Consider the following 23,972-nt stretch of genomic DNA (forward strand, 5'->3'; position numbering starts at 1 on the left):
CCGGTGCGACTTATACTCCGAAAATTACGGTAGATTTGGTTTTGTATAGGGGTTGATTAGCCAACATGTTTTTAAACAGTGTCACATGTCGACAAACATTGTAACAATACTCGGGCATACATTTTTATATTTTCGGTGAGAAAAAACTAATATTACGTATTCGTTTGATTATGATGAGTTTTTCATGGTGGCCATGGCGTGCACGCTAAACGATTGTTAGATGGATCATGATGAGGAAACTGTTTAATTCTTTAGATTTTATTGGATTGTTTTTACAGTATGTTTTTTTTTTTAATAAATATAAACCTGTAGACTGCTGTCTTTCATATTCTAAGGAAGCTACATTTTTAATAGTGTTTTTTGAGTGGTGGGGGACAGATATGATCAGATGATTGGATTGCGATCTGAGGTTTTTCTCCCTTCTGGCACCTTTGTCTTTTATCTTGTACAATAGACTGTGTCTTCACCGTGATTCGGATTTGACCTTTCACCTCCAATGCCTGAGAGCACTGACATAAAGTATTAATCCCCTGAATTCTGGTGTCTGATTACAATTGCACCAACTGATCTGAGCTATGACCTCAGCAATGGATGAAAACTAGGTGTACGGGTAATATATGCATGGTAGGCGCCACAATCTGTTATTTATAGTTGAAGAGCTATAAATATCAGTCGTGTGTGAGTGCAAGGGTGTCCAACTACACTGCTGTCCGAGTCCCAGAAGGAGCACAGCCTGACTGAAGGTAAACAGTACACTACAAAATCAACGTCTATCGAACAACCTGATTATTATTGCTATCGATTATGAAATGTTGATGTTGCCAGGCTAATCAAAATTGCTCTTTTTTTAATGTGTGTACTTTCACCCCGGCTTGTCCAAAAAAATAATAATTATGCATGAATTTACCTGGAAGAGGCAACTTTCTACATATTTTTCTGCTCTCAAGTGGCCTGACAAAGTTGACTCATGTTGAATTTATGAAATAGAACCTCTGCATTTTGCCCACTTTTCCTAATTTATTGTCTTGTATGTTTTGGTCATTTCTATGTTCATTTCAACAACAGGAAACAGATTGAGGATTGCAATACCTTGTTTGGCCATACATTATAGTTATCAACTGGACAAACAGATGAACGCAGATACAAAAGATGACATTTTTCAATCCGAAGATGACTCGGATGAAGATGTAACAACCCAATCTATAATAGAGGAAAGTCTCATTGAATACAGAAAGCTCAAGGGACTGAGTCCAAGGTGATTGTTGATGCAACATTAACTTTAGTGGTTATCATTTTTTGCCTCACCCTTTATTTTCATGTTGTAGTCATCTGAATAGTACCGAAGACCCTGATGATATATTCAAAACGATTGCTGAGGGTAAGATGCTATTAACTCCTGCGCATTTCAGTGCCTTAAAGACACTAGCTATTGTTGCTGTTGCAAATTGCTTCCAAAACATTGGCCATAAACAAAAATATAATGTCTTTGGGAAAAACCTGAATGTGTGCCCATTTGTTTATGTTGACAGGAAGCTACTTTTTGAGTTTGCACCGTAGACTACAAGAACATGTTCTCTGTCAGGTCCTTATAAGTAACATGACATGTGTAGGGCTCATTTAAGAATAACTTGAAAGAACGTGCATTTTTGCATTCACTTTTTAGAATCCAATAAAAACAATTTAATCGGAGTAGCGTGCTCATAATGAAAACTTTAGTGCAAATTGAGAGTTGACCAGGTTTCACTCCAATGTACTGCATGCAAGGCGCATCAAATACCAACCCCCATAAAAAAATATAGATTGCAGCTCATTGTTAAGATAACTGTTATTTTAAATTTGATGTAAGAGTTTAGAGATGCAGGGTTCGATTCCGGCTCCGGCCTTCCTGTTAGGAGTTTGAATGTTCTCCCTGTTCCTCTATGGGTTTACTTTGAGTACTCCTATTTCCTCCTACTGTCCAAAAACATGTATTGTCAGCTGATTGAGCGTGAGTGTGAATGGTTGTTCGTCTATGTGTGCCCTACGATAGTCTGGCAACTAGTTCACGGTGTACCCTGCCTACCAAAGATTGCTCGGATTTGGGGGCTTTTCCTTATTTTTATTATGATCAAACTTGTGTGTCACACTCGAGGAGGATGCATGTATATGTCTTTATGTATTATTGGCTTCATACAGGTGATGAGGATGCACTCAAACGACTAACGGAACAACCAGATAGACTTTCCAGAATTAATGAGCATGGGTGGATTCCTCTACATGCAGCTGCAGTGCAGGAGAGTAAATACATACTCGAGATCATCTTTTCAGGTATTGTCTTCTAATTATTTGACCACACGGCTTTTGTGCTCATGTTGTTTGTTTTCCAGCTTCACCCTTTGGTGCTGCCCAGTGTCGCACATTCAAGGGGGAGACACCATTGTTTTTAGCTGTAGTTTATGGCCGTCGACAGAACTCCACATTCCTTTTACAGAATGGCTGCAACCCCGATATCCAGGATGATGAGCAAGATTCTCCATTAATGGCAGGTAGGTCTTGCATGCTTGTCTAGAAAATTTGGTATTTTCCGAGACTTTTATGTATCTGTTGCCCCTTATTTCTTAGCTATTCTAAATGACCAGTATGACCTGGCAACATTATTGCTTCACTACGACGCTCAAGTGGATCAGCTCGGCCCGCTTGGAAGGACGGCACTGCATGAGGCTGCCTTCCTTGGCTTGGAGAACTTTGTTTGTCTGCTCCTTGAGTCTGGTGCCAACCCAAATGCATGTGACATCAAAAAGAAAACACCACTTGCTCTGGCGGCACAAAATGGACATCTAAACGTGATGGAGCACTTGTTACAGAAAGGTACAAGATGAGCTGGAGTAAAAGGAAAGAGATATGAGCAATACGTATGTTGTACAACCATAAAGCAATTGAATATTTGTTTTGTAGGCGCAAATGTTGAGTGCCAATCAGAATCTGGCAGTATCTTGTTTGACGCAGCAGCATCAGGAAACCCTGATGTAATATCCTTGCTGCTGGACCATGGAGCAGATCCTAACTCGCCTTTTTACAGTGGCCATCTGCCAATTCACCATGCGGCATATCATGGTCACATTCTGTGAGTAACATTGTGCTGTTCCATTTTTACTTGACCCTACAGCTTTGTTCTTAACTCACCTGTTCTTTGACAGAGCACTACAACGCCTCATCCCAGTGACAAAACTGTGTGCAATAAAGGAGAGTGGGATGAGTCCTCTTCACTCTGCAGCTGCTGGAGGGCATGCACATTGCTTGGAGTTGCTGCTCAAAGCTGACTTTGACCCAAACCAAATGTTACACCCGAGAGTGCGCCGCAACTATGATGATGAACGCAAGTCTGCCCTTTTTTTCTCCGTGTCCAACAACGATCTTCAGTGCACTCGCCTGTTGCTGCAGGCGGGGGCAATGGTGAACCAGGACCCTATCAGTTGTTTACAAGTGGCAATGAGACAGGGCAACTATGAGCTCATTAATACCTTGCTGAAGTTTGGGGCAAATGTGAACTACTACTCTCGAGTCAACCCTACCCACTTTCCCTCAGCCCTGCAGGATGCACTAAAAGACGAAGTCATGCTGAGAATGATTTTGAACCACGGCTACGACGTCAAACGTTGTTTTGACTGCCCGTATGGTGACGGTCGCCATGACTCGGCTCCTTGGACAACATCGGTTATCAAAGATATGGTGGTGAGATGGGTCAAAAATTGTAGAAATAAGCGGTACCCCAAATTGTGTAGCATACATTCAGTATGCTTTACATCACAAGTGTCAAACTCAAGGCCCGGGGGCCAAATACGGCCTGCCACATCATTTTATGTGGCCCGCGAAGACAAATTGTGCATCAAATCCGTGTGTCATTACTAGAATTGCAAATTGTCTTCACTTTTAATAATATCTTTTTTTAAAATATTTGACTAGTTTTTACTCGTCTGATTTGAAAACGAGTTATTTGTCAGTTTTGTAGCTTTTACTGTATATAATATGAGGTGCTCATACATTTATTTGGGTTGACAGTCATAATGGCCCTCCGAAAGAAGCTATGACTACGATGCGGCCCGCGAAAAAAAAATGAGTTTGACACCCCTGCTTTACATGAAACTGGTCCAAAAAAGGTTGGGGACTACAGATGTGGAGGAAACACATTCCAGGATGTTTCAGTGGTAGTGACCTGATATCTTATTTTTTCTCTTTAGTTCTGTGAGGTGATAACAGTGTCTTGGCTCAAGCACTTATCTGCTCAGGTGGTACGAATCATGCTCGACTACACCAACCATGTCACCTTCTGCGCCAAAATGAGGGAAGTCTTACAGGAGCAAAAGCAGTGGGCGCAGATCTGCCAAATCCAAAGTATGCATTTGTTACTTCATCAATCATTTTAGGCATTGTTGACCTCAGGTGAACTTGCTGAATTGATTATTTCCCAGGAAATGCACGAAGCTTGAAGCACCTGTGCCGGCTGCAGATTCGAGAGCATCTTAATGGACTCCGTTTGAAAGCGTCTGTTTTCATCAGTTACCTCCCTCTTCCGCCTAGACTGAAAGAGTACCTTCTTTACAAGGAGTTTGATGTTTACAACAGGGGCAGTTTAGATACAGTGTCTTCAGTCACATGGTAAACACTTCAGTTTTATCATATATATTATAGTTATTCCAAGTTGCATGACGTTGTCATTCCCTTTGTGATTAAGGGTCTTTGATGGGTATAATCCATCCTATACAACCTCTTGTGTTTCTCTTTTTTTTTTCTTTTTCTGTCAGTCATCAAGCTGACAGAGTAGTGCCACACCGCGTTTGATCCAATGCTGCGGGCGCTTGCCGGTGGGCAACAATATTGGAATGACAAAATTGGTGGAGTGTCCCGTTGTAGAGAGGATGCCCCTCCTCTCGCTTGTCTTGTAGAGAGGAGAAACGTAGCGACGGTCAGATTCATCTGGGATGTTTTTTGCTGCAGATAAGAAAAATAAGCAAAGAAATTATAAAAACATACAGATGAAGTAACAATTGTCAAAAAAATATTGGTGATTATTAGGGCAATGTATTAAACACATCTAAACGTATACTCACTTGGTTTGATCCAGATAATGGGCACTGTGTCAAATAGGATTTTGGGGTACTGCTCTGCTAAAATCCCACTGATGATAGAAACAACACAATTATACTTTTTAGACTGCTTCTCAAGTATTTGTCCTGCTCTTCAAATAATTATGATGATGGTAAAAGACCATTGTGTGGTCCCGTCTACCTTTCTTTGTCCCATCGAGCTCCATCAAGAAACAACCCATTAGTGTAGACACCATCTTCTGGAGGTGTGTCTGACTGATCAACTGCGAGAACCTGAAGGATGAAATCACAACATTAAGCATGGAATTCCTCAAAGAAGTCTGTTATGAGCAATTAAGATGTGACGTGTCGAAGAAAAAAAAGAATGTTGACCTCAAAATCAAAGCCCAACAGGTCAATTGGAATATTGTATTTCCTGGCGTAGTTCTGCGTAGCTCCCGTTAGGAAAGCCTGGGTGAAGAAGAATCCCGACAGCCAAAACACACTGGGCTTGCCATTGTCAAACCAACCCTGCGGGCACATAGGATTCATGTGAATACCTAAGTGGACAAGATATCCTCGTGTCCAGGCAATCCTCAATCACCTGCAAAAACTTGAGCCTTGCGAGAAAGTCATTAATGTAGCTGCCCAGGGGCTTGAGGCTCGGGTACGAGCGTTTGGCCCATTGCTCTGGAACCTTGCCCACTGCCAGACTATTTGCAATTCCCTCCAGCTCTGCATCCATCACCACTAAACCCTTGAGGGCCTTCAGCAGGTTCTGAAGACTAACACGGATGGTACTGCAAAGCCTGAGAAGAAGAAAGAGGTCAGGGGAGCTTTTTTTACACGACATCAAATTACACACGAAGTGTTTGTCCATACGTGTTGTAGCGCTCCATTTCTTGGACAAGCACGGTGTTCATGCTCTCCTTGTAGAGCACTGGGTACTTGATGAGAGATACTTCGAGGTCAAAGTTATTTGGAATCTGATGAAATTCAATACAATCTATTATAATTTTCCGAAATTTATGATATTTGTACAGTTAAGCATTGTCACACCTGGAAATGGACAAATTGATATCTTCACCATACCTTATTGAGGATGTCACTGGCTATATCGTACAGCACATTGTCACTCCCAGAGCTACCTCCCCCCTTTGAGCCTCCTCCCTGGGTGAGAAGCAACGAATCAAACAGCAGCTTGGTCTGCTGTAGATCCTTTGAAATGTCCACATTTTCATGCATCCCAAATATTTCTGGGTGTTGGGTGAGTGGAAGTTCCTGGTAGGCCACAAACTTATTGTTAGGCATTTGGAAGTCTCATAAACCATCTCATGACTGTGACGTTACGCTTTACCTTGATAAATCGTAAGTAGTCATCGTAGGAAGATTTGGGGGGTGCAACATAGTCACCGCTAGGTGAGAAAGGATATGAAGGCTTATCCACAACATCCCTGTTGTAGAAGTCAGCCAACATGGTGTTCAGGAGGCGCCGATCCCAGTTGTCGGTGACGCGGCCTCCATAGTTGCACTCTCCGGTCAGGTAAGTAACGGCCTCAAAAGGCACTTCATCGTACTGATTGATAAACAACTATAGAAGAAGACAGAGGACATGCCTTACGGGGAATGCGACGGGAGCAATTCTGTGAGTGGGAGTGACTACCTGGAGCTGTCTGATGCTTATGTGAAGGTCAGTCTCATTGAAGCCATACGGAATATTCCAGCCGAGTGGGCCAAACTTCCTTCTTTCCTGAACGAGTGCATGGAAGAAGCACAGGCCATACAGGAGCTTTTCCCAGACCTAAAAGCCATTACAGTTAAAACGGTGTAAGAAATAAACGTATTGATACTAGACTGTGGCCAAATCATTCAATCGGCAGCCCCGAACTCACCAGTTCTTTATTCGGGCAATTATTGAAGAAGTTTTGGTCACAAACAGGATCTGACATGTACGACTGCAGTATGTTTAATCGTAGTCCTGTTGGCGGCTCGTTTGTCATTTTGACCCCGTTCTGCAGAAGGGTCACTGGAAACTGAATTCAGAGAGGAGGCAGCTTCAAAGCACAAACTAGATAAAACCAGACTGCTCCACAGCTTGGTGAACATCGCGTTTCACTTTACCTTGGGCGAAGGGTAGCTCGTGAGCCAAAGTCGGAAGTCTTCGTGGCATGTTGCGGGACTGAAGTCCTCGCAGATCTTCTCCAGGGTGGACATCCAGGACACAGCCAGATGACAGTTTTGCAAACACACCCACGTCCCATTCTGCATGGCTGTACAGATCATTTTGAAAGCAATGGGTCCTTGGCCTTGCCCCAGAGAAATGGACTGGAAATTGGCCCCGCCCATGTCCTTGTCACCAGCAAACTTCAGTAAGCCTGTGGAGCGTTAATATGTCATCATCTTTGAGTGTCAGCGCTGCATGAAGTTTCAGAAGTAAACTGCAGAACCTACTAGCCATGGGATCGGCACCAGGGGAAAGCACAAACACCAGCGGGATGGTGGCGTTGGAGTCATTGTAGCTCTTGCTCAGGTCAAAGGGAGGCGGCTGAACAAAATTCTTCCCAATCTTACTTATCACATATCTGTGCACAGCTGGCACAATCTTGTCAGGCCTGAGACAACGGACGATGATCATCTTCTGCAGTTCATTGAGTTTTTCATCCCAGGGTGAGGGCAAAGGAACACCACTAGGATCTTTGCTTTCAAAAACAGGCTTGAAAAGTTCTGGGCTTGCAATAAATATATCTCTGTCGAATGAACACAATTAAAGTGCCATCGTTTTTAAAAGGTTCGGTATTATTCAGAACAATTCATAGAACGTTGGTAAATATTCTCACTTGATTCCTTTTAAGCCAGGAAGCTCGTTGGCTCGACAAATCTCATCCCAGCTCTTCTCTTGCAGCCAGCTAGGATCAGGATTAGCAAGGGTGTTCTGCAGGCCCACACCTCCTGTCATCAAGAAGAGCAGGTCGGGGTACTCAATCTCACCCTTTGCCCTGATGGGAATGCCAGTATTTGTTTTATTTACAGAAGGCAGAATGATCCGAACGAGTCACTTGTTATCCCTAAATGGTTTGTGACACTCACAGAAGTAGGTTGCAGCAGAGGATGAAGGAGAAGAGAAGTTTATCCTTCTCAAAGAGAGACCGACAGACATTGCAGAACAAGTTGTAGGTGAAGTGATCGACCAGGTACATGACCCTCTTTTCCAAGATCTTGGACTTTTTGCTGAATTAAAACCAGGAGAGGATTTTCAAAACCTAGAAATAGCATCTAAAAATATGCTGTCAATATCATCACATGATACCATGAAACGAAGAACGCCGTGTGCTTTCCTTACCTGTCTTGGATGGAGTTTATATAGAGGTTGACAAACCAGGTGAGAGAGTACTGATACATTGGGTCTATGTTGGTCAGGTCAGCAATGGTGAAGAACAGGACAGACGAGTGCTTGGCAATAGATCTGTAACACTCTCGGGACTCGGCTATCATGATCTCCGTCTCCTCTGCAATCTGGAGAATTCATGGAGACTTTGGAGTCAAAGAAACCCGTCGCATCAACACAGACAACTTATGTTGAACACGGTACTTGCCTTCTGTTTCTTTGTAATCTCATTGGACATGATCTTTGCAGAGTCGAGCACCTGAATGGCACTCTCATCCTCCAAAATATTTCCTTCTGAGGACGATAGCGTCTCAAGGATCCTGTCCTCAGTTTCCTTTAGTTGCCTGTTATTTGCAGCAGACTGTAAGATGAGTGCATTTCTCTCCTCTTCAAGCTCTGGCCTGCAAAGCAAATGAAGAAGAAGGCAGCCTTTAACAAAGAGACCAAAGGATTTGAGTGGAGGTTCAATAGAATTTGTCGTACCTTTCCTTGGCAACCACAATCCCGAGCAGTTGGTCCTCTAAGCCCTCTGGGGTGATCATGAAATTGAGCAAAGACACCTTGGTGGCAAGTTCTGGTAGATAATGAGGGTTCCTCAGCTTTGTGGTGATGTAGAAGCGGAATTCCGGGGAGTACTCAACCACGGTTTCCCCCAGTTTGATACATTCCACACCACCTGAGTGGATTAAGAATGACAGCAATGATGGTTTTTACATTATTTTCAATGTCAGGTGGCCCTTTTGCATCCGAGGACCATTTTGTTTTACTTTGTTTGAAGGTTTGTTTGAGGAGAAGAGGTTCCAGGGAAGGGTCCAACTCCTCTCCTACATTTTCAAGTAGTAAGGGGCTTCCAAACTGAATACAGTTTTCCAAAGTTCTCATGTAGTCATCATCCGTTAATTTGATAATCTGCAAGTTGTTGTCTTTCTCCGAATTCTTCACCCACTTGTTGGCTTGACCCTGAGGGTCAATCATCAGAGGCCTGAAAGCGCAGGGACACATGAGGACAGTCCTGCTCTTCCTTCTGAGTGGCTTTGTAATTGACTCAAGCATATCAATGCTGTGCAACCATTGCATGACCATAGTTTGCATAACGCTTCTCACCATCGACGTGAGTTACTCGTTATGACACCGTTATCAATCGAGAAAGAGTCCGTGGGAAGACCGGCGATATTCCACGCCCTAATCTGAATGGGATCTCCCAGGGTCTTACTCAGAGAGAAGTCATCTGATGATGGAATGTTCTTAGACTAGAGAAAATACATAATGACAACATACATGCATGTTAGAAATGAAAGTAAAAGACTTTGTCAATAAAATAATTAGAAGACTTACTTGACACAATTTGATCCATTGACTGATGCAGTCCTGTCTGAAGCTGGCGGTGAAAGCGCCCAGGTAGGCCATGACACCAGCAGAGATAAGAACATCCCCGGTTAGGTTGTCATATATGCTCTGCAGATCTTCAGCAGCCTTGGACCATCTGACGAAAAACAAGTTTACTTAGTGGCATATTTTCATCTTTAAAATTCTTCTCCTAAAAAGAAGCGTTATACCTTGTTTTCTCCCCACCAAGACCACCGATGAGTTTCTCAGCTCTCTCCAGCTTCTGTTGACACAAATCTCTCTGGGCTTCTAGCTTGGCCTTCTCCTCAGTCTTCTCCGCAGATATTCTCTGCAGGTCAGCTAAACGGTCCATAACCTCCTTGAGTTGGGCTCTCTTCTCTGATAGTGTGGCCATGGCAGAAGCCAGAGTGGCCTGAGCCTCTGCTTGCTTGGCCTTTTTGGGAGCCACAATCTAAAAGCACAGAGGTAAGTATCCAAAGACGCAAAAGTGCATTTACTTTTTAAGAGCAAAAGAAGCCAAGCCCCACCTTCACCACCCTGTCATAGGACTCCATTGCTTTGATCCACTTGCAAAGGCCTTCTGCTGCTGAGGACGCTTTTGCCACCTTAGCAGGGTTGAAGTCAGGATTTGTCATGTAGGTAGTACGGATCTTTTGCATTAATTCCTCCTGTAATAAAGAGATGGAAGAGATGAAGTGAAGTTATTATAACGCATTACAAAAATGTTTTGGGAAACTTACAGGAATATTGTCCTTGTCATATTCTTTAAGATCCCTTAAAAAGTTCATGTCACCTAGCAGCTTCTTGCTTGGACCCCAGTAGTCCAAAACCTAGGCCATTCAGAAAAATTCATGGTAAAACAAATGTCATGTTTTCATTGATGATACGTTTATGCAAAGATGATTAGAGATCTATTTTTTATCAAAACAAACCTTTTTTCCAGACCCAGCAGGATCTGCCACTTTATCTGGAGGTATTCCCTTCATTACACACACAGCTGACATCACCATCTTAACTCCAGCAGGAGGGTTTTTCATTGACTTCACAACCGTTATGTCAGCAGGCTGCAATTTACAGGAAGGTCAAAGAGAAGGTCATGACATGCAAGGCAAAGTTGTCTTTTCAGAGGCCTCTCACTTTTAAGGTATTCAAAGCTGCCATTGCTTCCTCCAGGGCAGGGATGGCTTCAGCCAATTCACTATCACACTCATCTTTCAGAGCTTGTGCCTCAGCAGCTTGAACAGCCGTGGCCTCCTCTTCCACACGTACAAGTTTACTCGTAGCTTCAACCTCAACAGACTCTACTGCGATCACCTACATATCATGGTAGACTTTGCATGTAGATTTTCATAAAATGCAATTGATGCTAGTTAGTAATCTCTTTACCTTCATCATTTTATCGTTTTCCATCTGTGCCTCTTCAAGTTTGGGCTGTAAGTCTACCAGCTCTTGTTTCATCTCACCAACCTGCAGGGGTACAATCATGGAGAAAGGAAAAACACTTTAAATTATGACATATTTGTGTTTAGAACAAAGTATAAACTCCAGTTGTGTACCTGAGATTCAGCAAAGGCTAATTTTTCAAGACCATTAGTATATCTTTTTTTTGCCTTCATGACAGCATCTCTTTTCATCGTGAGGAGCTGACTGAAAGCTGCCATGAGCTCCAGGTAGGACGTGGGTGTCACATAATTATAGCGACCTAACTCAGCAAGGAATCTGCAAAAGAAAGATTGCAGCCAGATGCCGATATACTGTTTGAACTCTTACATTCAATACTCATGTCATACCTTTCTGAAAGCTGACTGGCAGAGGTATGAATTTTCTTGCAGATCACTATGACTTCCTTCCTTTCATCTTCTTTCATTTCCAATGGATTCAGGAAAGAATTGGCTACCCGCTCAAGAGCCTCCTCCGGCCAAGGCTGTCAGGGCATACAGGTAAAAATGTGGCTTGAGTGTCACCCTACTGGTTCGTAAAAGTGGAAAAACTGTCATCACTGTATGACTGGGCCAGTCAAGCACATATTATACATATACCACACAATACAGAAAGGCAACAGATTGAAAACTCCAACCTGAAACCAGTTAATGGTGCAGCAGTTAATAAGGGACGGAAACTGGCGCAGGCGATTGCGAAAGGCTTCGCCAATGGGACTGAAGGCCACAACGATGTGCAGGTTTGCCTTGCAGCGTGCCACAAAGTAGTTGAACAGAGTTAAAGAGCTCAACTCTATACTCTTATTCTTCGCTTGGGCAATGGGGCGCACTGTCTGGAAATGAGAAGAAAATGGGATTATGTAAATATATATAAATGTGGATGTAACGACTGTGATCACAAAAATGGTGATCTGAACATTCCAACAATTGTATAATTCTGAGTAGTAGAAGGTACTTTGATTCATGTCATACCTCAATGATATCATGTTTCTCATCGGTAGCAAAGAGATTAGGCACCTCTCCTGAGTTCAAGACATTGTTTACATCTTCAAGAAAAGCCTCATCTGTGAGCTGAGCCTCACTAATCAGAAAAACGATCCTTTGACCTTTCACCCCTACATCTATGAGAAGCTTCTGTAAAAGCAAGTAAAAATGTGCGACATCACACTCAGAGAGCAAACTAAAAAGGAAAAAGAAAAAAAAATGTTGTGTATCCAAAATACAAGCACCTTGAGGTCATCTCTCCACTCAACCATGCCATAGCTCTTTGAGATCTCAGGTTGGAAAAGATTCATCTTGGCAATGAAAGTAGCCAAACGAGTGATGGACTGGCGCCCACTGCCTCCCACTCCTACGAGAAGAGCATGTCCTCCTGGTTGCTTCAGCACACGGCTTATACGGGACAGGTGCTCCAAGAGATAGCTACATTAGGCAAAATTTCTTAGAGGTGCTACACCAGCAGCATTTACAGTAGTTGTGAATTTATAACACAAAAAACATTTTCGAAGAAGAGCACTCTTAAAAAAAATAATGTATGTATGCAAAGTATCATTTGTTTTAATTTAGTCATGTTATGATTATAATTTACCGAAAGATGACGAGATTCATGCAGCTCTTGTTCATCTGGTTGTAGTCAGCAAGACATGACTCCACTACGACAGCAAAGCTTTCTACAGAAGGCACCTCGGCATACAAGCGTTCATCAGGCTCGAGGTCAGGGTTCATGTAGTCACCAAACAGTAGCCTCTGCATGTCTTGTTCGACCAGCTGACAAATAAGAACATACGTAATTACAATTGCACAACTGCTACAGTTTTAGAAACATCACAAATATTTATCTTAAACAGTATGAAAGTATAAAACTTCTGACATCAAAATAATGCACAATCAGAGCAATAAAAAACACAAGCCAACGTACGAGCCTGCCTTGTTTGAGATGATCAAACACCAGGTTGAAGCCTTCATTGAAGTGATCTTTGAGGATTTTGGTCATCAGCTGATAGAACCAAGCTCGATCCTTGTCGTCCACCAGACGGTCATAAAAGACGCGAAAGACCTCGTGGACAAACAGTCGGATCATAGTGCGCTTGTTCTCCAGAGACTTGCTCTTCACAAGCAGGAACCCTTGTATAACACGTGAGAAGTCCCGCAGATTAAAAGTGTAATGAGACTTAGCTGGTGTCGGGAGTAAGTTCTCCATGGCTTGCTTGTAGACCTTTGGAAAGACATTTGGGAAACTCAAGTATGGGAAAGATAAGACTTTGCTGATAGGAATGTGAATGTGTTGGTCCGATTCTGAGGACTCACTTCCATGGTTGCTGTCACCGTTTGGCTGCCAACAGTGAAATATTCCGGTGGAAATTCATTGTTCTTTAGACAGAACGCAACCATAGTGGAGAAGATGCGAACCATGGTCTCATCGCTGAAAGAATTGATGCTAAAAATGTTGAAGTGGCGCAGGAAGCGAGATGTCACAGCATTCCTGCCGCCACCAGGAGGACCCATGGCTGTATGGATCTGGATGTCGACTAATTTGATGCCAGAAGTATCCTTCAGGTCATACCTGTCAAAAAATAATGGAATGTTCCAAAAGTGTTTTCTATCCTCTTACATTCAATGTCCTTCGTATGATGGCAGCGGCTCTCACCACTTTTTGTGATCCAAAAACTGTCGAAGAAGCTCCACAGGTGGCTGAGCTCCAAACTGTTCCAGCGCTGGCATATTCACATCATCTATGAATATGAGGTATTTCTTTCCCATAGGAGGGCCAAACACACCTTTCCTTCTCTTATCTAATTTGGCCATGATAATGTTCTGGAAAAGACCAAGAGTAAACAATCCAAGTTGTAAAAACATTCATTTTCGTCATAGTGGTTCCAATTTACCTGTGTTTGGTTGGCAGTGGTGCGGGCTGAAAAATTGATTGCGAGGGGTAAAAAGAGGTCTTTGTCCAGACCGTTCATCAACTTCTCCATGACATACACTGACTTTCCAGTGCCAGTAGGGCCAGCCAAGAGCAGAGGCCTGAGCAGAGAAAGTCGTTCACGCAAAGTCATACCATTCAAATGTCCGTGACCAGATAACATACATTCCATAGGTGATGCAAATGTCCATTAGGAAGGTGTAACGAACTGAGTCAATGGTCGGAACAATGATGTCCTGCACTTTGGTGGTTTTGTCTCCGAGGGTGACATTTTTGATGGTATCATTCCAGTGAACCCATTTGCCTCTTCCTTTAAACTGAACAAGACATTACTTCGATTTGACTGCAGAAGAGAGATTCAAAAGTAAAAGACAAAGGGTTCTGCTTAATGTTATTCAGCAGTACCTCGTAGAAATAGTCATACACAAGGCCTTTCTCATCCACTGGGCACTCCCATTTGCCAACGATATCAGGAACTGGCTGATCTGCCATCTTCCCAGCCACTATATCCCGAATGAATTCACTAAACATCTCTCTGCTTTTTGAATCACAACTGCCACCCACAGACCACACCAGGGAGAAGGAGAAGGCTGCCTGCAATACCAAAAGAGAAAACTATTGAACAAAAGTAAAATAAAATGCATGTAGAGAAAATTTTGCACAAGTATAAATACACAAATAATATTGTGACAGATGATTAATATTTGTACCATGATCCAGGTGCGTATAGTTTTATCATTTTTCTCTGTCTTTAGTGGCTCAGTTAGTAGCATCTCAAACAGTCTACATAAGGACACAGAATTGTTCCAGTTGGTTGTGGGCACAACTTCCTGTCAACAAGAAAGTAATGACAACATTTGTGTTTCTTCTGAATTGGTGAAAAGTCCTTTGACCTTTGTTTTTGCATCTCGATGACTCCAGGTTGTTGTAATACTTACTCTGCAGTGTTTACGCACCATCCTGAAGGAAGCTGGCAGAAGCCAGTGAAAGAGTTCTAGCAGCAGATTGTAATTTCCAGGACTCTTCAGAACTTCAGGAAGTGTGTTCATCCAGGAGAGCACTAAAGGCTCCCAGCCCAATTGGGAAGGTTCCATGTAGATCATACCACATCGACTGACTGTGGCAGGCTGCCATGGGAAATATAATAATTTTTCAAAGCTTGCCATCATTACATCAGACATTGTTTGATAATTCCTAAATAGATCGTTTAAGTTGTAGCAACATTGTAAAAAAACTCCAAACTTACAGAGGCCTGTGAGAGATCCTTTGCTTCAAAAATTAGACTCATCTGATTAGACATCTGAATAATTTCTCCACTCATTAGACAGAGCTGTTGTGTGAATAAAAGCAAATATAGTAAAGACAACGTATAGTAAATAATAAATATACATATAAGGTATATATATATTACCTTTTTGTTGTCATCCAGCACAGTGTTCATACTTTCGATCCATAATGTATCTATGGGACCGTCAAACACTACCCATTTACGTTCTGGTGTTTCAGCTGATGCATACTCACGAAATGTGTTGGCCACAACCCCATCTGTCCACTACAAAAAAAGACAAGCAGACAATAAAAGTATTGTAAAACAATTTGTGGGTGGAATACACAATGATCCAAGGAGCTGGCCCACCTCATGAGAAACAAGATCAAACTGTCCAAAGAGCTGTCCCATAGTAATCGCTTTTGGATTCAACGTCCTGAAGATGACCTTTTCTTCCTCTCCGTACCCTTTTTCATTCATTCCAATCAACGTGTCCGCTAGAACATGGAGCACTTTGGTCTTTCCGGAAAATGACTCGCCCACGAGCATGAACCTGAAGCATAAAAGTTGTAACTTGCAATGCCTTGTAGATCCAAGTTGTGGGAAATACTGTACTTTATAGCCCAGAACATGAAATATAACACATCCAAATGAGGTGACCTGGAATTTTCAAAACACCATACCCATGCCGGACTATCATCATCTCATATGTCTGGATCATCTTCCCTATGAAGATTTGTGTTGACTGTACATTGTGTTTTTTGCAGCACTCTGTAGCAGCTTCTAAAAACAACTGCAGAAGATGGTCACATATATTACAGTATTGCAATTTTGTCTCCCAGACACGTGTGAGCCTGCATGGGACAAGACAAAAATAAGTCATTGAAACGTCTTACCTCATAGCCTGCCTCCGGAAGGGTGATGCCAGGGAACAAATCGCTGGTGATGCCATTGAACAGTGGAATATCATGGGAAAGAAACTTGGGCTCGTTAACATCTTTAATAGACCTCAGAAGCTAGAAATGAACAGGAAACAGTGATCAATAAACAGAGCAAAAGGAGTTTGGGTAAATATTAAGCTCATCACAAGTACCAGTATGTCCTCATTCTGATCGGGATACTTGAGCTTGAGGTTTCCTGCAGCCACAAGTACAGCTTTGACAGCTCTCATGCCATAATCGTAATGGAACTGGGAGGAGAGCTGCTCTGAACAGAGCCTGTAAGTCATTGCAATCTTGATTGACAGAGGCTTGGCATTGAGGAATCCATATGAATAGAGGGAGATCTCTGCTATCAGAGCATAGTTGGGGACCATCATGGTCACTGTTCGAAACAACACCTGAGGAAGATAAAAGGGTTGAGCTAAATAAAAAAACTCGAGTTATGATCAAATAATGTCGATTAATTTTGGATGCTACCAACTCCAAATGCACATTTTCAGATAAAAGTTTTGGGATAAAAGAGCACATAAATGATTAACTTATAAGACCTTGAGGTTGTCCGGGAGTTCGGAGCGCCCGGCGTAACCGGGATTCATTGTGATGGACACAAAACAGTTGGGGTTGAGTTTAAGCATGGTTCCTTCAAAGTCAAAGTACTCCAACTTCATCTCAATAGCGCGCTGGATGCAGAGGACTTGCTGAGCCACTACAGACAAGACCTCAAGCTCGATACGGTTGAATTCGTCAAAGCAAGCCCACGCTCCAGAAGAAGCCAATCCTTTGAAAAACTGAAAAGAATGCAGCAGAATACAAAGAACTTTGTTAGAACCAGAAATCACAATCAGAGCAGACCTTTATTGTTTAATGTTACCTTGCCCATAGCAAGATAATCCAGTCCATCGGAACAGTTGAAGACCACACATTGCACAGCTAACGCTTTGGCTAGATCCTTGGTGGTTTCTGTCTTTCCAGTTCCAGCTGGACCCTCAGGTGCCCCACCCAAATTTAGGTAAAAAGCGCTAATCTGTGAACACACGGAGTGAATTTTCAATAGTAATAAAAACAACTGTTGAAATACAAAATCCCGTTATTTATACCAGAGTTCTGTAGCATCTGTCAGTAAGTGGGGTGATGACTAGTCGAGGAGAGTTGCCCAAATATTCATAGGCATACTTAACATCACAGTTCAAGATGTGAACTCGAACATCCTCGTTGCTCCAGTAGTAACGAAGCTGCGCTAGCCATCGGAAATCACTTTCATTCTCTACACCTACAAATGAAACACGTGCAGTAAACAAATTTGTATTTTATTTTAACATAGTAACTGGAAAACATAGTTATAGCATCGTGAATATAGGCCTTCATGCCATGACGTACCATGCTCAATGAGTTCCAAAACCACATCCCTGGCATGGACATCAATTGTTACAAGTGCTCCCAAAGTAATCCGTGTTTGTTTGGGTAGTTGCCCCCTCACCAAACCCACAATGTCATTCAGCTGTATCTGGAGTCGCTGGAAGTAGTTTTTCATACCCTGCGATGTAGAGACAGTCAAAAATATCATTACCCGTCTTATCGGCATGAGGGTGTCACGAGAAGTCAGACCAATTGAACACAATTTGTGTAGGTGAATACAATTTAATATTAATAATATTACTTTTCAGCAAATAGCTTTTCTGGAAACTTACTTCAGGCCCTGCCCGAATGGCTTCATGTACCTCCAGGGTCCAAAACATTTGTGAGGTACAGATGACCACCTGTCCGGGCCAGTCCTTCACCCACTGATTCCTTGGGGCTTCAGCATAGGCCTGCCAAAACAACAATTCCACTATAACTGACTTGTATTTTGCATTTTTACTGGAAAAAATCTCAGACCTGTGGTTTATTTCAGTTAAGTCATCTCACCGTTCTGGAGAGAGCCACTACATCTCTGACACTGCGAATCATCAAGTCTTCCACCTGTACCAACCACTTCTCCACTGCTCCTTGGGCCTCAGCTGTCGATATGAGTTGAATAAGAGCAACACGCTCCCCTTCACTGCTGTACATGGCCTAAGTTAAAAAAGAAACAGTCAGCATCTGAGCAACCAAATGTACTATTGCCATGCAGCAAGTGCACTTACCTGGATATCGAGATTTGGTAGGAAGTCTAGCTTGGCAATACCCTCAAAGCACTTCCTCAGATGGGGCTGGACACGCAGTGGATCTTTGGTCTCAGACAGAATTTCCAGCATTTCATCATTGGACAAAAAGAAGAACCTGGGTAACAAACAGTAATGTCACAACAACATTTTGGATTTATATAACTGGAAAACTGAAATTAATGCAATTCTGTTTCATTCACCTTGGGAAAAATAGACGTTTTTTCTCCAGATAGTTATTTAGTCCTTTCATGATGGTGTCCAGGTGGTAGTTGGACTCTTGTAGTTTCTCTAGTAGCCCAGGCATTGAGGTTGCCTCCAGAAGCTGGTAGAAGACAATTTCATAATTGTTCTCTTCAATTTGCATCATTCACTGAGAAGTGCAAGACTGTATTGTTATCATGCCGTATGGTGACAATGACCTTTGATTCTTGAACGCAGTGCTGCATAATCTCCTTCCAGTTTTTGTCAACGATTTGGAAGAGTCGCCCTTCTTCCGGAATCTGCTGCATGATGTCGGCAGAACAGAATATGGGCTCAAGGTAGAGCCATTGTGCCTGCACCTTGAGCCACTCATCAATGGTTTCCTGGATACGAAGAAGACGCTCCTCCCAAATCTAAATCACAAGCCAGTTTGGTGAAAGCTTTTCACGATAGTTCTTATTGTATTTTACATTATACGGGTTATGTAACCTTGATCTCATTCTCAAGGGGCTTGATGAAAGGTGAACTTTTCATTGTCTGAGTTTTCACAATTTGGTCATCCAAAATCGCCTGGACTTCATCCAAAGCAGTCAGGATGGACACACCAGTGTCTCTGTAAGGCTGATGTTGGAGAGAAACACTATCCCAAACAGTCACCATGTTTTTCATGGCTTTCTCCATGGAAAACTCCTACATAGATCAATTAAGAAAGATATGTTATGAAACCTATTGGGTTTTACTTCAAGCACAAATTGAAAGAAAAAAAATAAACAAACAACCCAAAACGGAGAAATCCTTACTTTACTAGCAGAAGCACTGATTGATTCAAACTTTTCCAGGTAAGGAGTCAAGTTTTGTTTGAGAAATTTGCGCAGCGTTGTACCAGCGTCAGGAATGAGGTCATACCCAACGATCTCTGACATCTGCTTCCAGTGGCGATCTCTGATGCCCGGATTACACAGAACTGTCACTAACGGGATGTGCTCCTACAATATAACAATAATTTGGAGTTAGAAAGCACGAGCATGGCCTTCATGAGCGCATTTAACATAAGATACACTGGCTACCTTGAACTCTTGGACCTGCTCTAATACGGTGGAGCACAAAACTGAAGGACTTTCATACATGTTTGTAACTTCTTCACCATGCTGTTTTCTGGACAGTCTCGTTGTTTTTTTAGTATCCTGTTTACTCTTGCTCTTTTTCAGCTGGAAGTGCTTCAACATCTTGACAGTGTCCCTGAAGAATTCATCCACTTTTACCTCTATACCCTCACCATCTAGATCCGCAAAAGAGCCATCCATCCAGCTATTGACGGAGAAAAGATTAAATGCAATACCTTAAATTACAAAATGCAACCTATGACTGAAGACAGACCTGCTCTTTGCGCGTTGCCACTTTAGTAGCAGTCCAAACAACTTCTGGTACTGTTCAACATTTTCTCTGATGACCTCCACTTCTGGGTAATATGTTTGCTCCCACTGATGAAACATCTCGTCTTTGTGGATGTCACTGATTGTTTCCTCAGCCTCCTGAAGAAGGTTCTGAACTGTCTTGACTTCGGTTAAATACTGTAAAAATCAAAGATTGTTTGGAAAAAAAAGCCAAATCCTGGAAGCACCAATGCTTCACAGTACCTGCTGCATCATATCAAGCTCAGAACAGTGATGGAACTCGTCAACCCTTCGTTGCAGCTTGGCCAGATGAATCGGGACCTTTTCCCTTTTGGCAAGCATCTCCTTCTCCCCTTTCCTCTTGGCTTCCTGCGAAACCTAAAATTGCAAAAACAGTATTTTTTCTATGATCATACTTGAGTAGCTAAACACCATGATACAGACGTACGTTGAATGAGACATTACCTCAGCATTGAGTTCAAACACTTTTTGGATTTTCAGTGGCCACATGAAGACAGTTGAATTAAGTTGGAGGTCTTCAGGTTCAAGTATGTGGACATCCAGGAGAAAGCTCAATCTGTGGTGAGCCTTCTGCCAGATGATAAAAGCAACCAAATTTGAAGATGTAAATCAATGAATCAAGAAGCTTTAGGGATTGTAAAATCAGATACACTACTAAATTGCACCTTTATCTTTTCATGAAGAAGTGCAATACTCTGTGTCTTAGTTGTTTCAATGTATTCAATCATTTTGGCCATTTCATCTGTAGTCTCTGGTACATTCAAAGCATTTTCTTGGATGGCTTCAAAATCAGAGATGATCCTTTCAGTAGAAACAAAACAATTTCATGCAGTAAAGGAACACAGTGTAGGGACACATTTCAACAAGAATGAGACTCACTGTAAATTTTGCTGAGTGTGTTTAGCTTTCATGTTGTTGATGAGTATTTCAGCACATGTTTGGGCTTTTTGGGACAGTCCCTGGTTGAGATCCTCACAATACAATTGGACCATTGGAAAGTGCACCTTTGGAGGAAGGTTGCCAAGCTTCCTTGACAAGACACGGAACTCTTCCACTTGCTGTGAAGCACAAGTTAGATCATGGACCGACATTCATCAGGAAAGAGTGGAAGGAGTGGCTTGATATACTTTTCAATTTGTGAATCCTCACCTCAATATATTCAGCAAACGAGTGAGTTTCTTCCACAAAAGTCTCAACTCGTGTCTGAGCGGTTCCATTGACTAACCAGTCATAGTTGTCCACTACAAGATAAATGCACGTTAGAAACGCGAGATATTAAATAACTGGGTGGATGATGAAATAATTTATGATTATGTTTCCATCACCATAATTCTGAAAATATTGGTCAGGTCCTTCTAGATTCTTGCGCACAGTTGTGCTGACAGTAAATTGAGCCCAAGCGAGTGTGTGATCAGGGGCCTTGGCATCCACAAACGCAGATGTGGATTCTGCCAGCCACGACTGAACCGTCTGCACTTTCTGTGGAGCGATGTAAATACATTTCAATATGCAGATTAGGACGGGTGGACTTGGCACAAAAAGAGCGATTCCGAGTGAGCTCACCTGCAGTGTGTTTGTAATGGCATTAAGAATTTCAAAAATATCATCTTCAAGTTCCTGCAAGGTGGGGTATATTCCCATTTTCTCCTCATTAAATGTCAGGGACATATGAAAGATGGGTAAGAAGTGGTAGTTGTCTGGATGAAATGGGTACACGAAGGCCTCCACGCTTCTCTGAATAAGCGATTTCAGCTGGGAAATGGGAAAGAACAAAAAGAAATTTGAGAAAGCGTGCAAACCCTGTCAATGAACCAATCTGTGGAAAACAGAAGTCAAAGAAAAAGACAAGCAAATGTTGGATTATGTATGACGGCAGGACTCCACCTGATTGGAGATGAGGGTGCACGCACAATCAAAGAAGGCCTCCATCACATCTTCTTTAACTGAGCCCAGTGTTTTTGGACTTGTTAATACATTGATGACTTTCGGGAACCAGTTATTCATGATTTGTTCCTCTGCTGTCTCACATTCGACAGCCAGCTCTTTATGCAATTCCTTGCTAGCCACAGGTCCCAAAGCCCTGAAGAATAAACACGTGCAGCTTTGCACAACAGCACGGCCACTTGCCTCTTTGACGTTCTTTGCATTCGGACCGTTTGCATACCTATACCCGGTGAGATTCACCAAGGTCATTGAAGAAAAGGTCGCATATCCAATTTCCAAAATAACTTGCATTACGGGATGTAGAATGTGCAAATTCACTTTCATCAGGTTCCGGTTGGTGACAAAGCTCTTGCGCCGTGATTGGGAATATTCAAGAATGCTACAAAACAGAAAATTGTTTCGCAAACAAGCTCCATAGAAATCATGTATGGCCATAAAACACTCACTCAAATGGAAGAGATGTCTTCTTTTCCGGAGGAGGTTTTTCACATTCTGGATCCTTCAGGAACGTATCCACTTAAATGAAGACATGCCGTGTTGTCAGAAAGTGCAGGTGCGCACACACACGCACACTGCTAATTTTCAATACCTGTTTGTTTGATGATAACATCGTAGAAATTGTCGCTGACTTCCGTGAGGAGCTGGTGCAAGAGTTTGTTTTTCTGAGGGCTGTCTTTTAGTTGAGGAGGGAGTTGACCATCCATAGAGTCCAACCACTCCTGTGGGATTGGAATGACTGGGCGGCTTTCTACACACTGCTTCAAGAATATATAATTCATCTGCATACAAGGAAATAGGTGGCTCAGCTTTTTCAAATGAACACACAACTGGAAATTGCTTTCAAAAGTAAACTCACTCTTTGCTTCCGAGCTTCACTTTGCATCTGTAATGCAAATGTTGAATTGCAAAATGTTATGTTTCATTTTCATTTCTTTTTATGTATGATTTGTGACCATTACTGTCGGGAGCAACATCTTACACTTGGAGGAATCTGCGGCTCTGGTGATGGGCTGCGCACAAGTCTCCCTTTCTCTTTGTTCTGTTTGTAAGCCTCCACTGCTTGGGACACGGCCATGGTGGTGGCACTTTGCAGGAAGCCAATTGGCCTGCAAAATAAGGAACAGTTTGAGTGCAGCTCAGAAACATTTTGTATTTGATACATTTCTGTAGCCATCATAAATACTGGAACTACTGGAAAAATAATATGTGAGCGCACGTACGCACGCACGCATGCACGCACGCACGCACGCACGCACGCACGCACGCACACACACACACACACACACACACACACACACACACACACACACACACACACACACACACACACACACACACACATTATAAAGCTCTGAATGAGTACTGTTGCCAATAATAATAGAAACATACTACATATATACTGGAACATACATTGGTAAATGGAGTCGTTGTTGTTGCACTTTCCTCCATCGTTGTTCCAAAAGTTGATTGTGAGTTGTTTGTCTCTGCTTAGCCCACATTTCTAGCACCAAAGTATTATTATAATTATTATTTAAGAACAGATGCATCGTCCATCATAGTACATTTTTTTCCCATTTGAAAACCTGTTGTCAAATGAATATTTTTCTGGAAGGTTACTTACCATAGGATATAACGTGCCTTTTCTTTCATACAGTGTTTGTAGCGCATGGCTATTTGACCATTTTTCTAGAATCCTACTGACTGATTCCCCATTGACTGCGCAACATGTTCAGCGCGTCGTTGCCATAGACACACAGCACCACCGAGTCGAACCTCAAGAAAAAGGCGGGGCTTGTGTCTTTTTCGTTTTCCCAGTGTACTTTTGCTCCAGACGCGATTATCAAACCATTAATTGAAAGGGATTTGTGGGAAAACTTCTAAATATATAAATTATGTGAACAAA

At 42.4% G+C, this 23,972-nt stretch overlaps 2 protein-coding genes across 7 annotated transcripts; one reads left to right on the forward strand and one right to left on the reverse strand.

Annotated features, from left to right (window-relative positions):
* Positions 1–52: 52 nt before the first annotated feature.
* Positions 53–5,201, forward strand: asb14b (ankyrin repeat and SOCS box containing 14b). 6 transcript variants are annotated; one of them, XM_037270195.1, is made up of 11 exons: positions 55–743; positions 1,067–1,255; positions 1,326–1,378; positions 2,176–2,307; positions 2,367–2,525; positions 2,602–2,847; positions 2,986–3,103; positions 3,177–3,711; positions 4,218–4,371; positions 4,449–4,635; positions 4,782–5,201. In XM_037270195.1, the coding sequence occupies exons 2-11, from the start codon at positions 1,131–1,133 to the stop codon at positions 4,816–4,818; spliced, it is 1,746 nt and encodes a 581-aa protein (XP_037126090.1). In that variant the 5' UTR covers positions 55–743; positions 1,067–1,130; the 3' UTR covers positions 4,819–5,201. The 6 variants fall into 6 exon arrangements, with proteins under 6 accessions (XP_037126110.1, XP_037126090.1, XP_037126101.1 ...); XM_037270206.1 differs by having other exon boundaries at positions 2,989–3,103; XM_037270176.1 differs by having other exon boundaries at positions 56–743; positions 1,064–1,255; positions 2,935–3,103.
* LOC119133938 (dynein heavy chain 12, axonemal-like) lies at positions 4,624–23,820 on the reverse strand. Its single transcript, XM_037270267.1, has 74 exons — positions 23,691–23,820; positions 23,480–23,570; positions 23,049–23,175; positions 22,926–22,952; positions 22,659–22,848; positions 22,516–22,585; positions 22,290–22,448; positions 22,010–22,205; positions 21,689–21,877; positions 21,451–21,604; positions 21,275–21,366; positions 21,005–21,183; positions 20,791–20,926; positions 20,570–20,695; positions 20,348–20,482; positions 20,088–20,281; positions 19,778–20,018; positions 19,511–19,696; positions 19,200–19,400; positions 18,929–19,123; positions 18,710–18,831; positions 18,489–18,624; positions 18,271–18,417; positions 18,054–18,173; positions 17,743–17,899; positions 17,463–17,635; positions 17,237–17,389; positions 16,914–17,153; positions 16,518–16,763; positions 16,321–16,440; positions 16,108–16,217; positions 15,794–15,977; positions 15,569–15,709; positions 15,404–15,487; positions 15,096–15,284; positions 14,868–14,987; positions 14,563–14,751; positions 14,323–14,474; positions 14,120–14,258; positions 13,882–14,048; positions 13,542–13,797; positions 13,153–13,449; positions 12,823–13,001; positions 12,464–12,656; positions 12,207–12,368; positions 11,873–12,067; positions 11,586–11,719; positions 11,352–11,514; positions 11,182–11,262; positions 10,933–11,109; positions 10,728–10,859; positions 10,536–10,625; positions 10,323–10,463; positions 10,005–10,246; positions 9,784–9,931; positions 9,553–9,698; positions 9,216–9,430; positions 8,932–9,124; positions 8,657–8,849; positions 8,404–8,576; positions 8,151–8,291; positions 7,901–8,059; positions 7,515–7,810; positions 7,185–7,438; positions 6,956–7,096; positions 6,727–6,864; positions 6,421–6,654; positions 6,156–6,344; positions 5,946–6,049; positions 5,668–5,872; positions 5,457–5,594; positions 5,266–5,357; positions 5,088–5,155; positions 4,624–4,968 (listed from the first exon to the last, which is right to left on the reverse strand). Exons 2-74 carry the CDS (start codon positions 23,566–23,568, stop codon positions 4,778–4,780), a joined length of 11,835 nt encoding a protein of 3,944 aa, XP_037126162.1. The 5' UTR covers positions 23,569–23,570; positions 23,691–23,820; the 3' UTR covers positions 4,624–4,777.
* Between the last annotated feature and the right edge of the window lie 152 nt (positions 23,821–23,972).

This window comes from Syngnathus acus, chromosome 2 (assembly GCF_901709675.1).
Source record: "Syngnathus acus chromosome 2, fSynAcu1.2, whole genome shotgun sequence".
Lineage (NCBI taxonomy): Eukaryota > Metazoa > Chordata > Actinopteri > Syngnathiformes > Syngnathidae > Syngnathus > Syngnathus acus.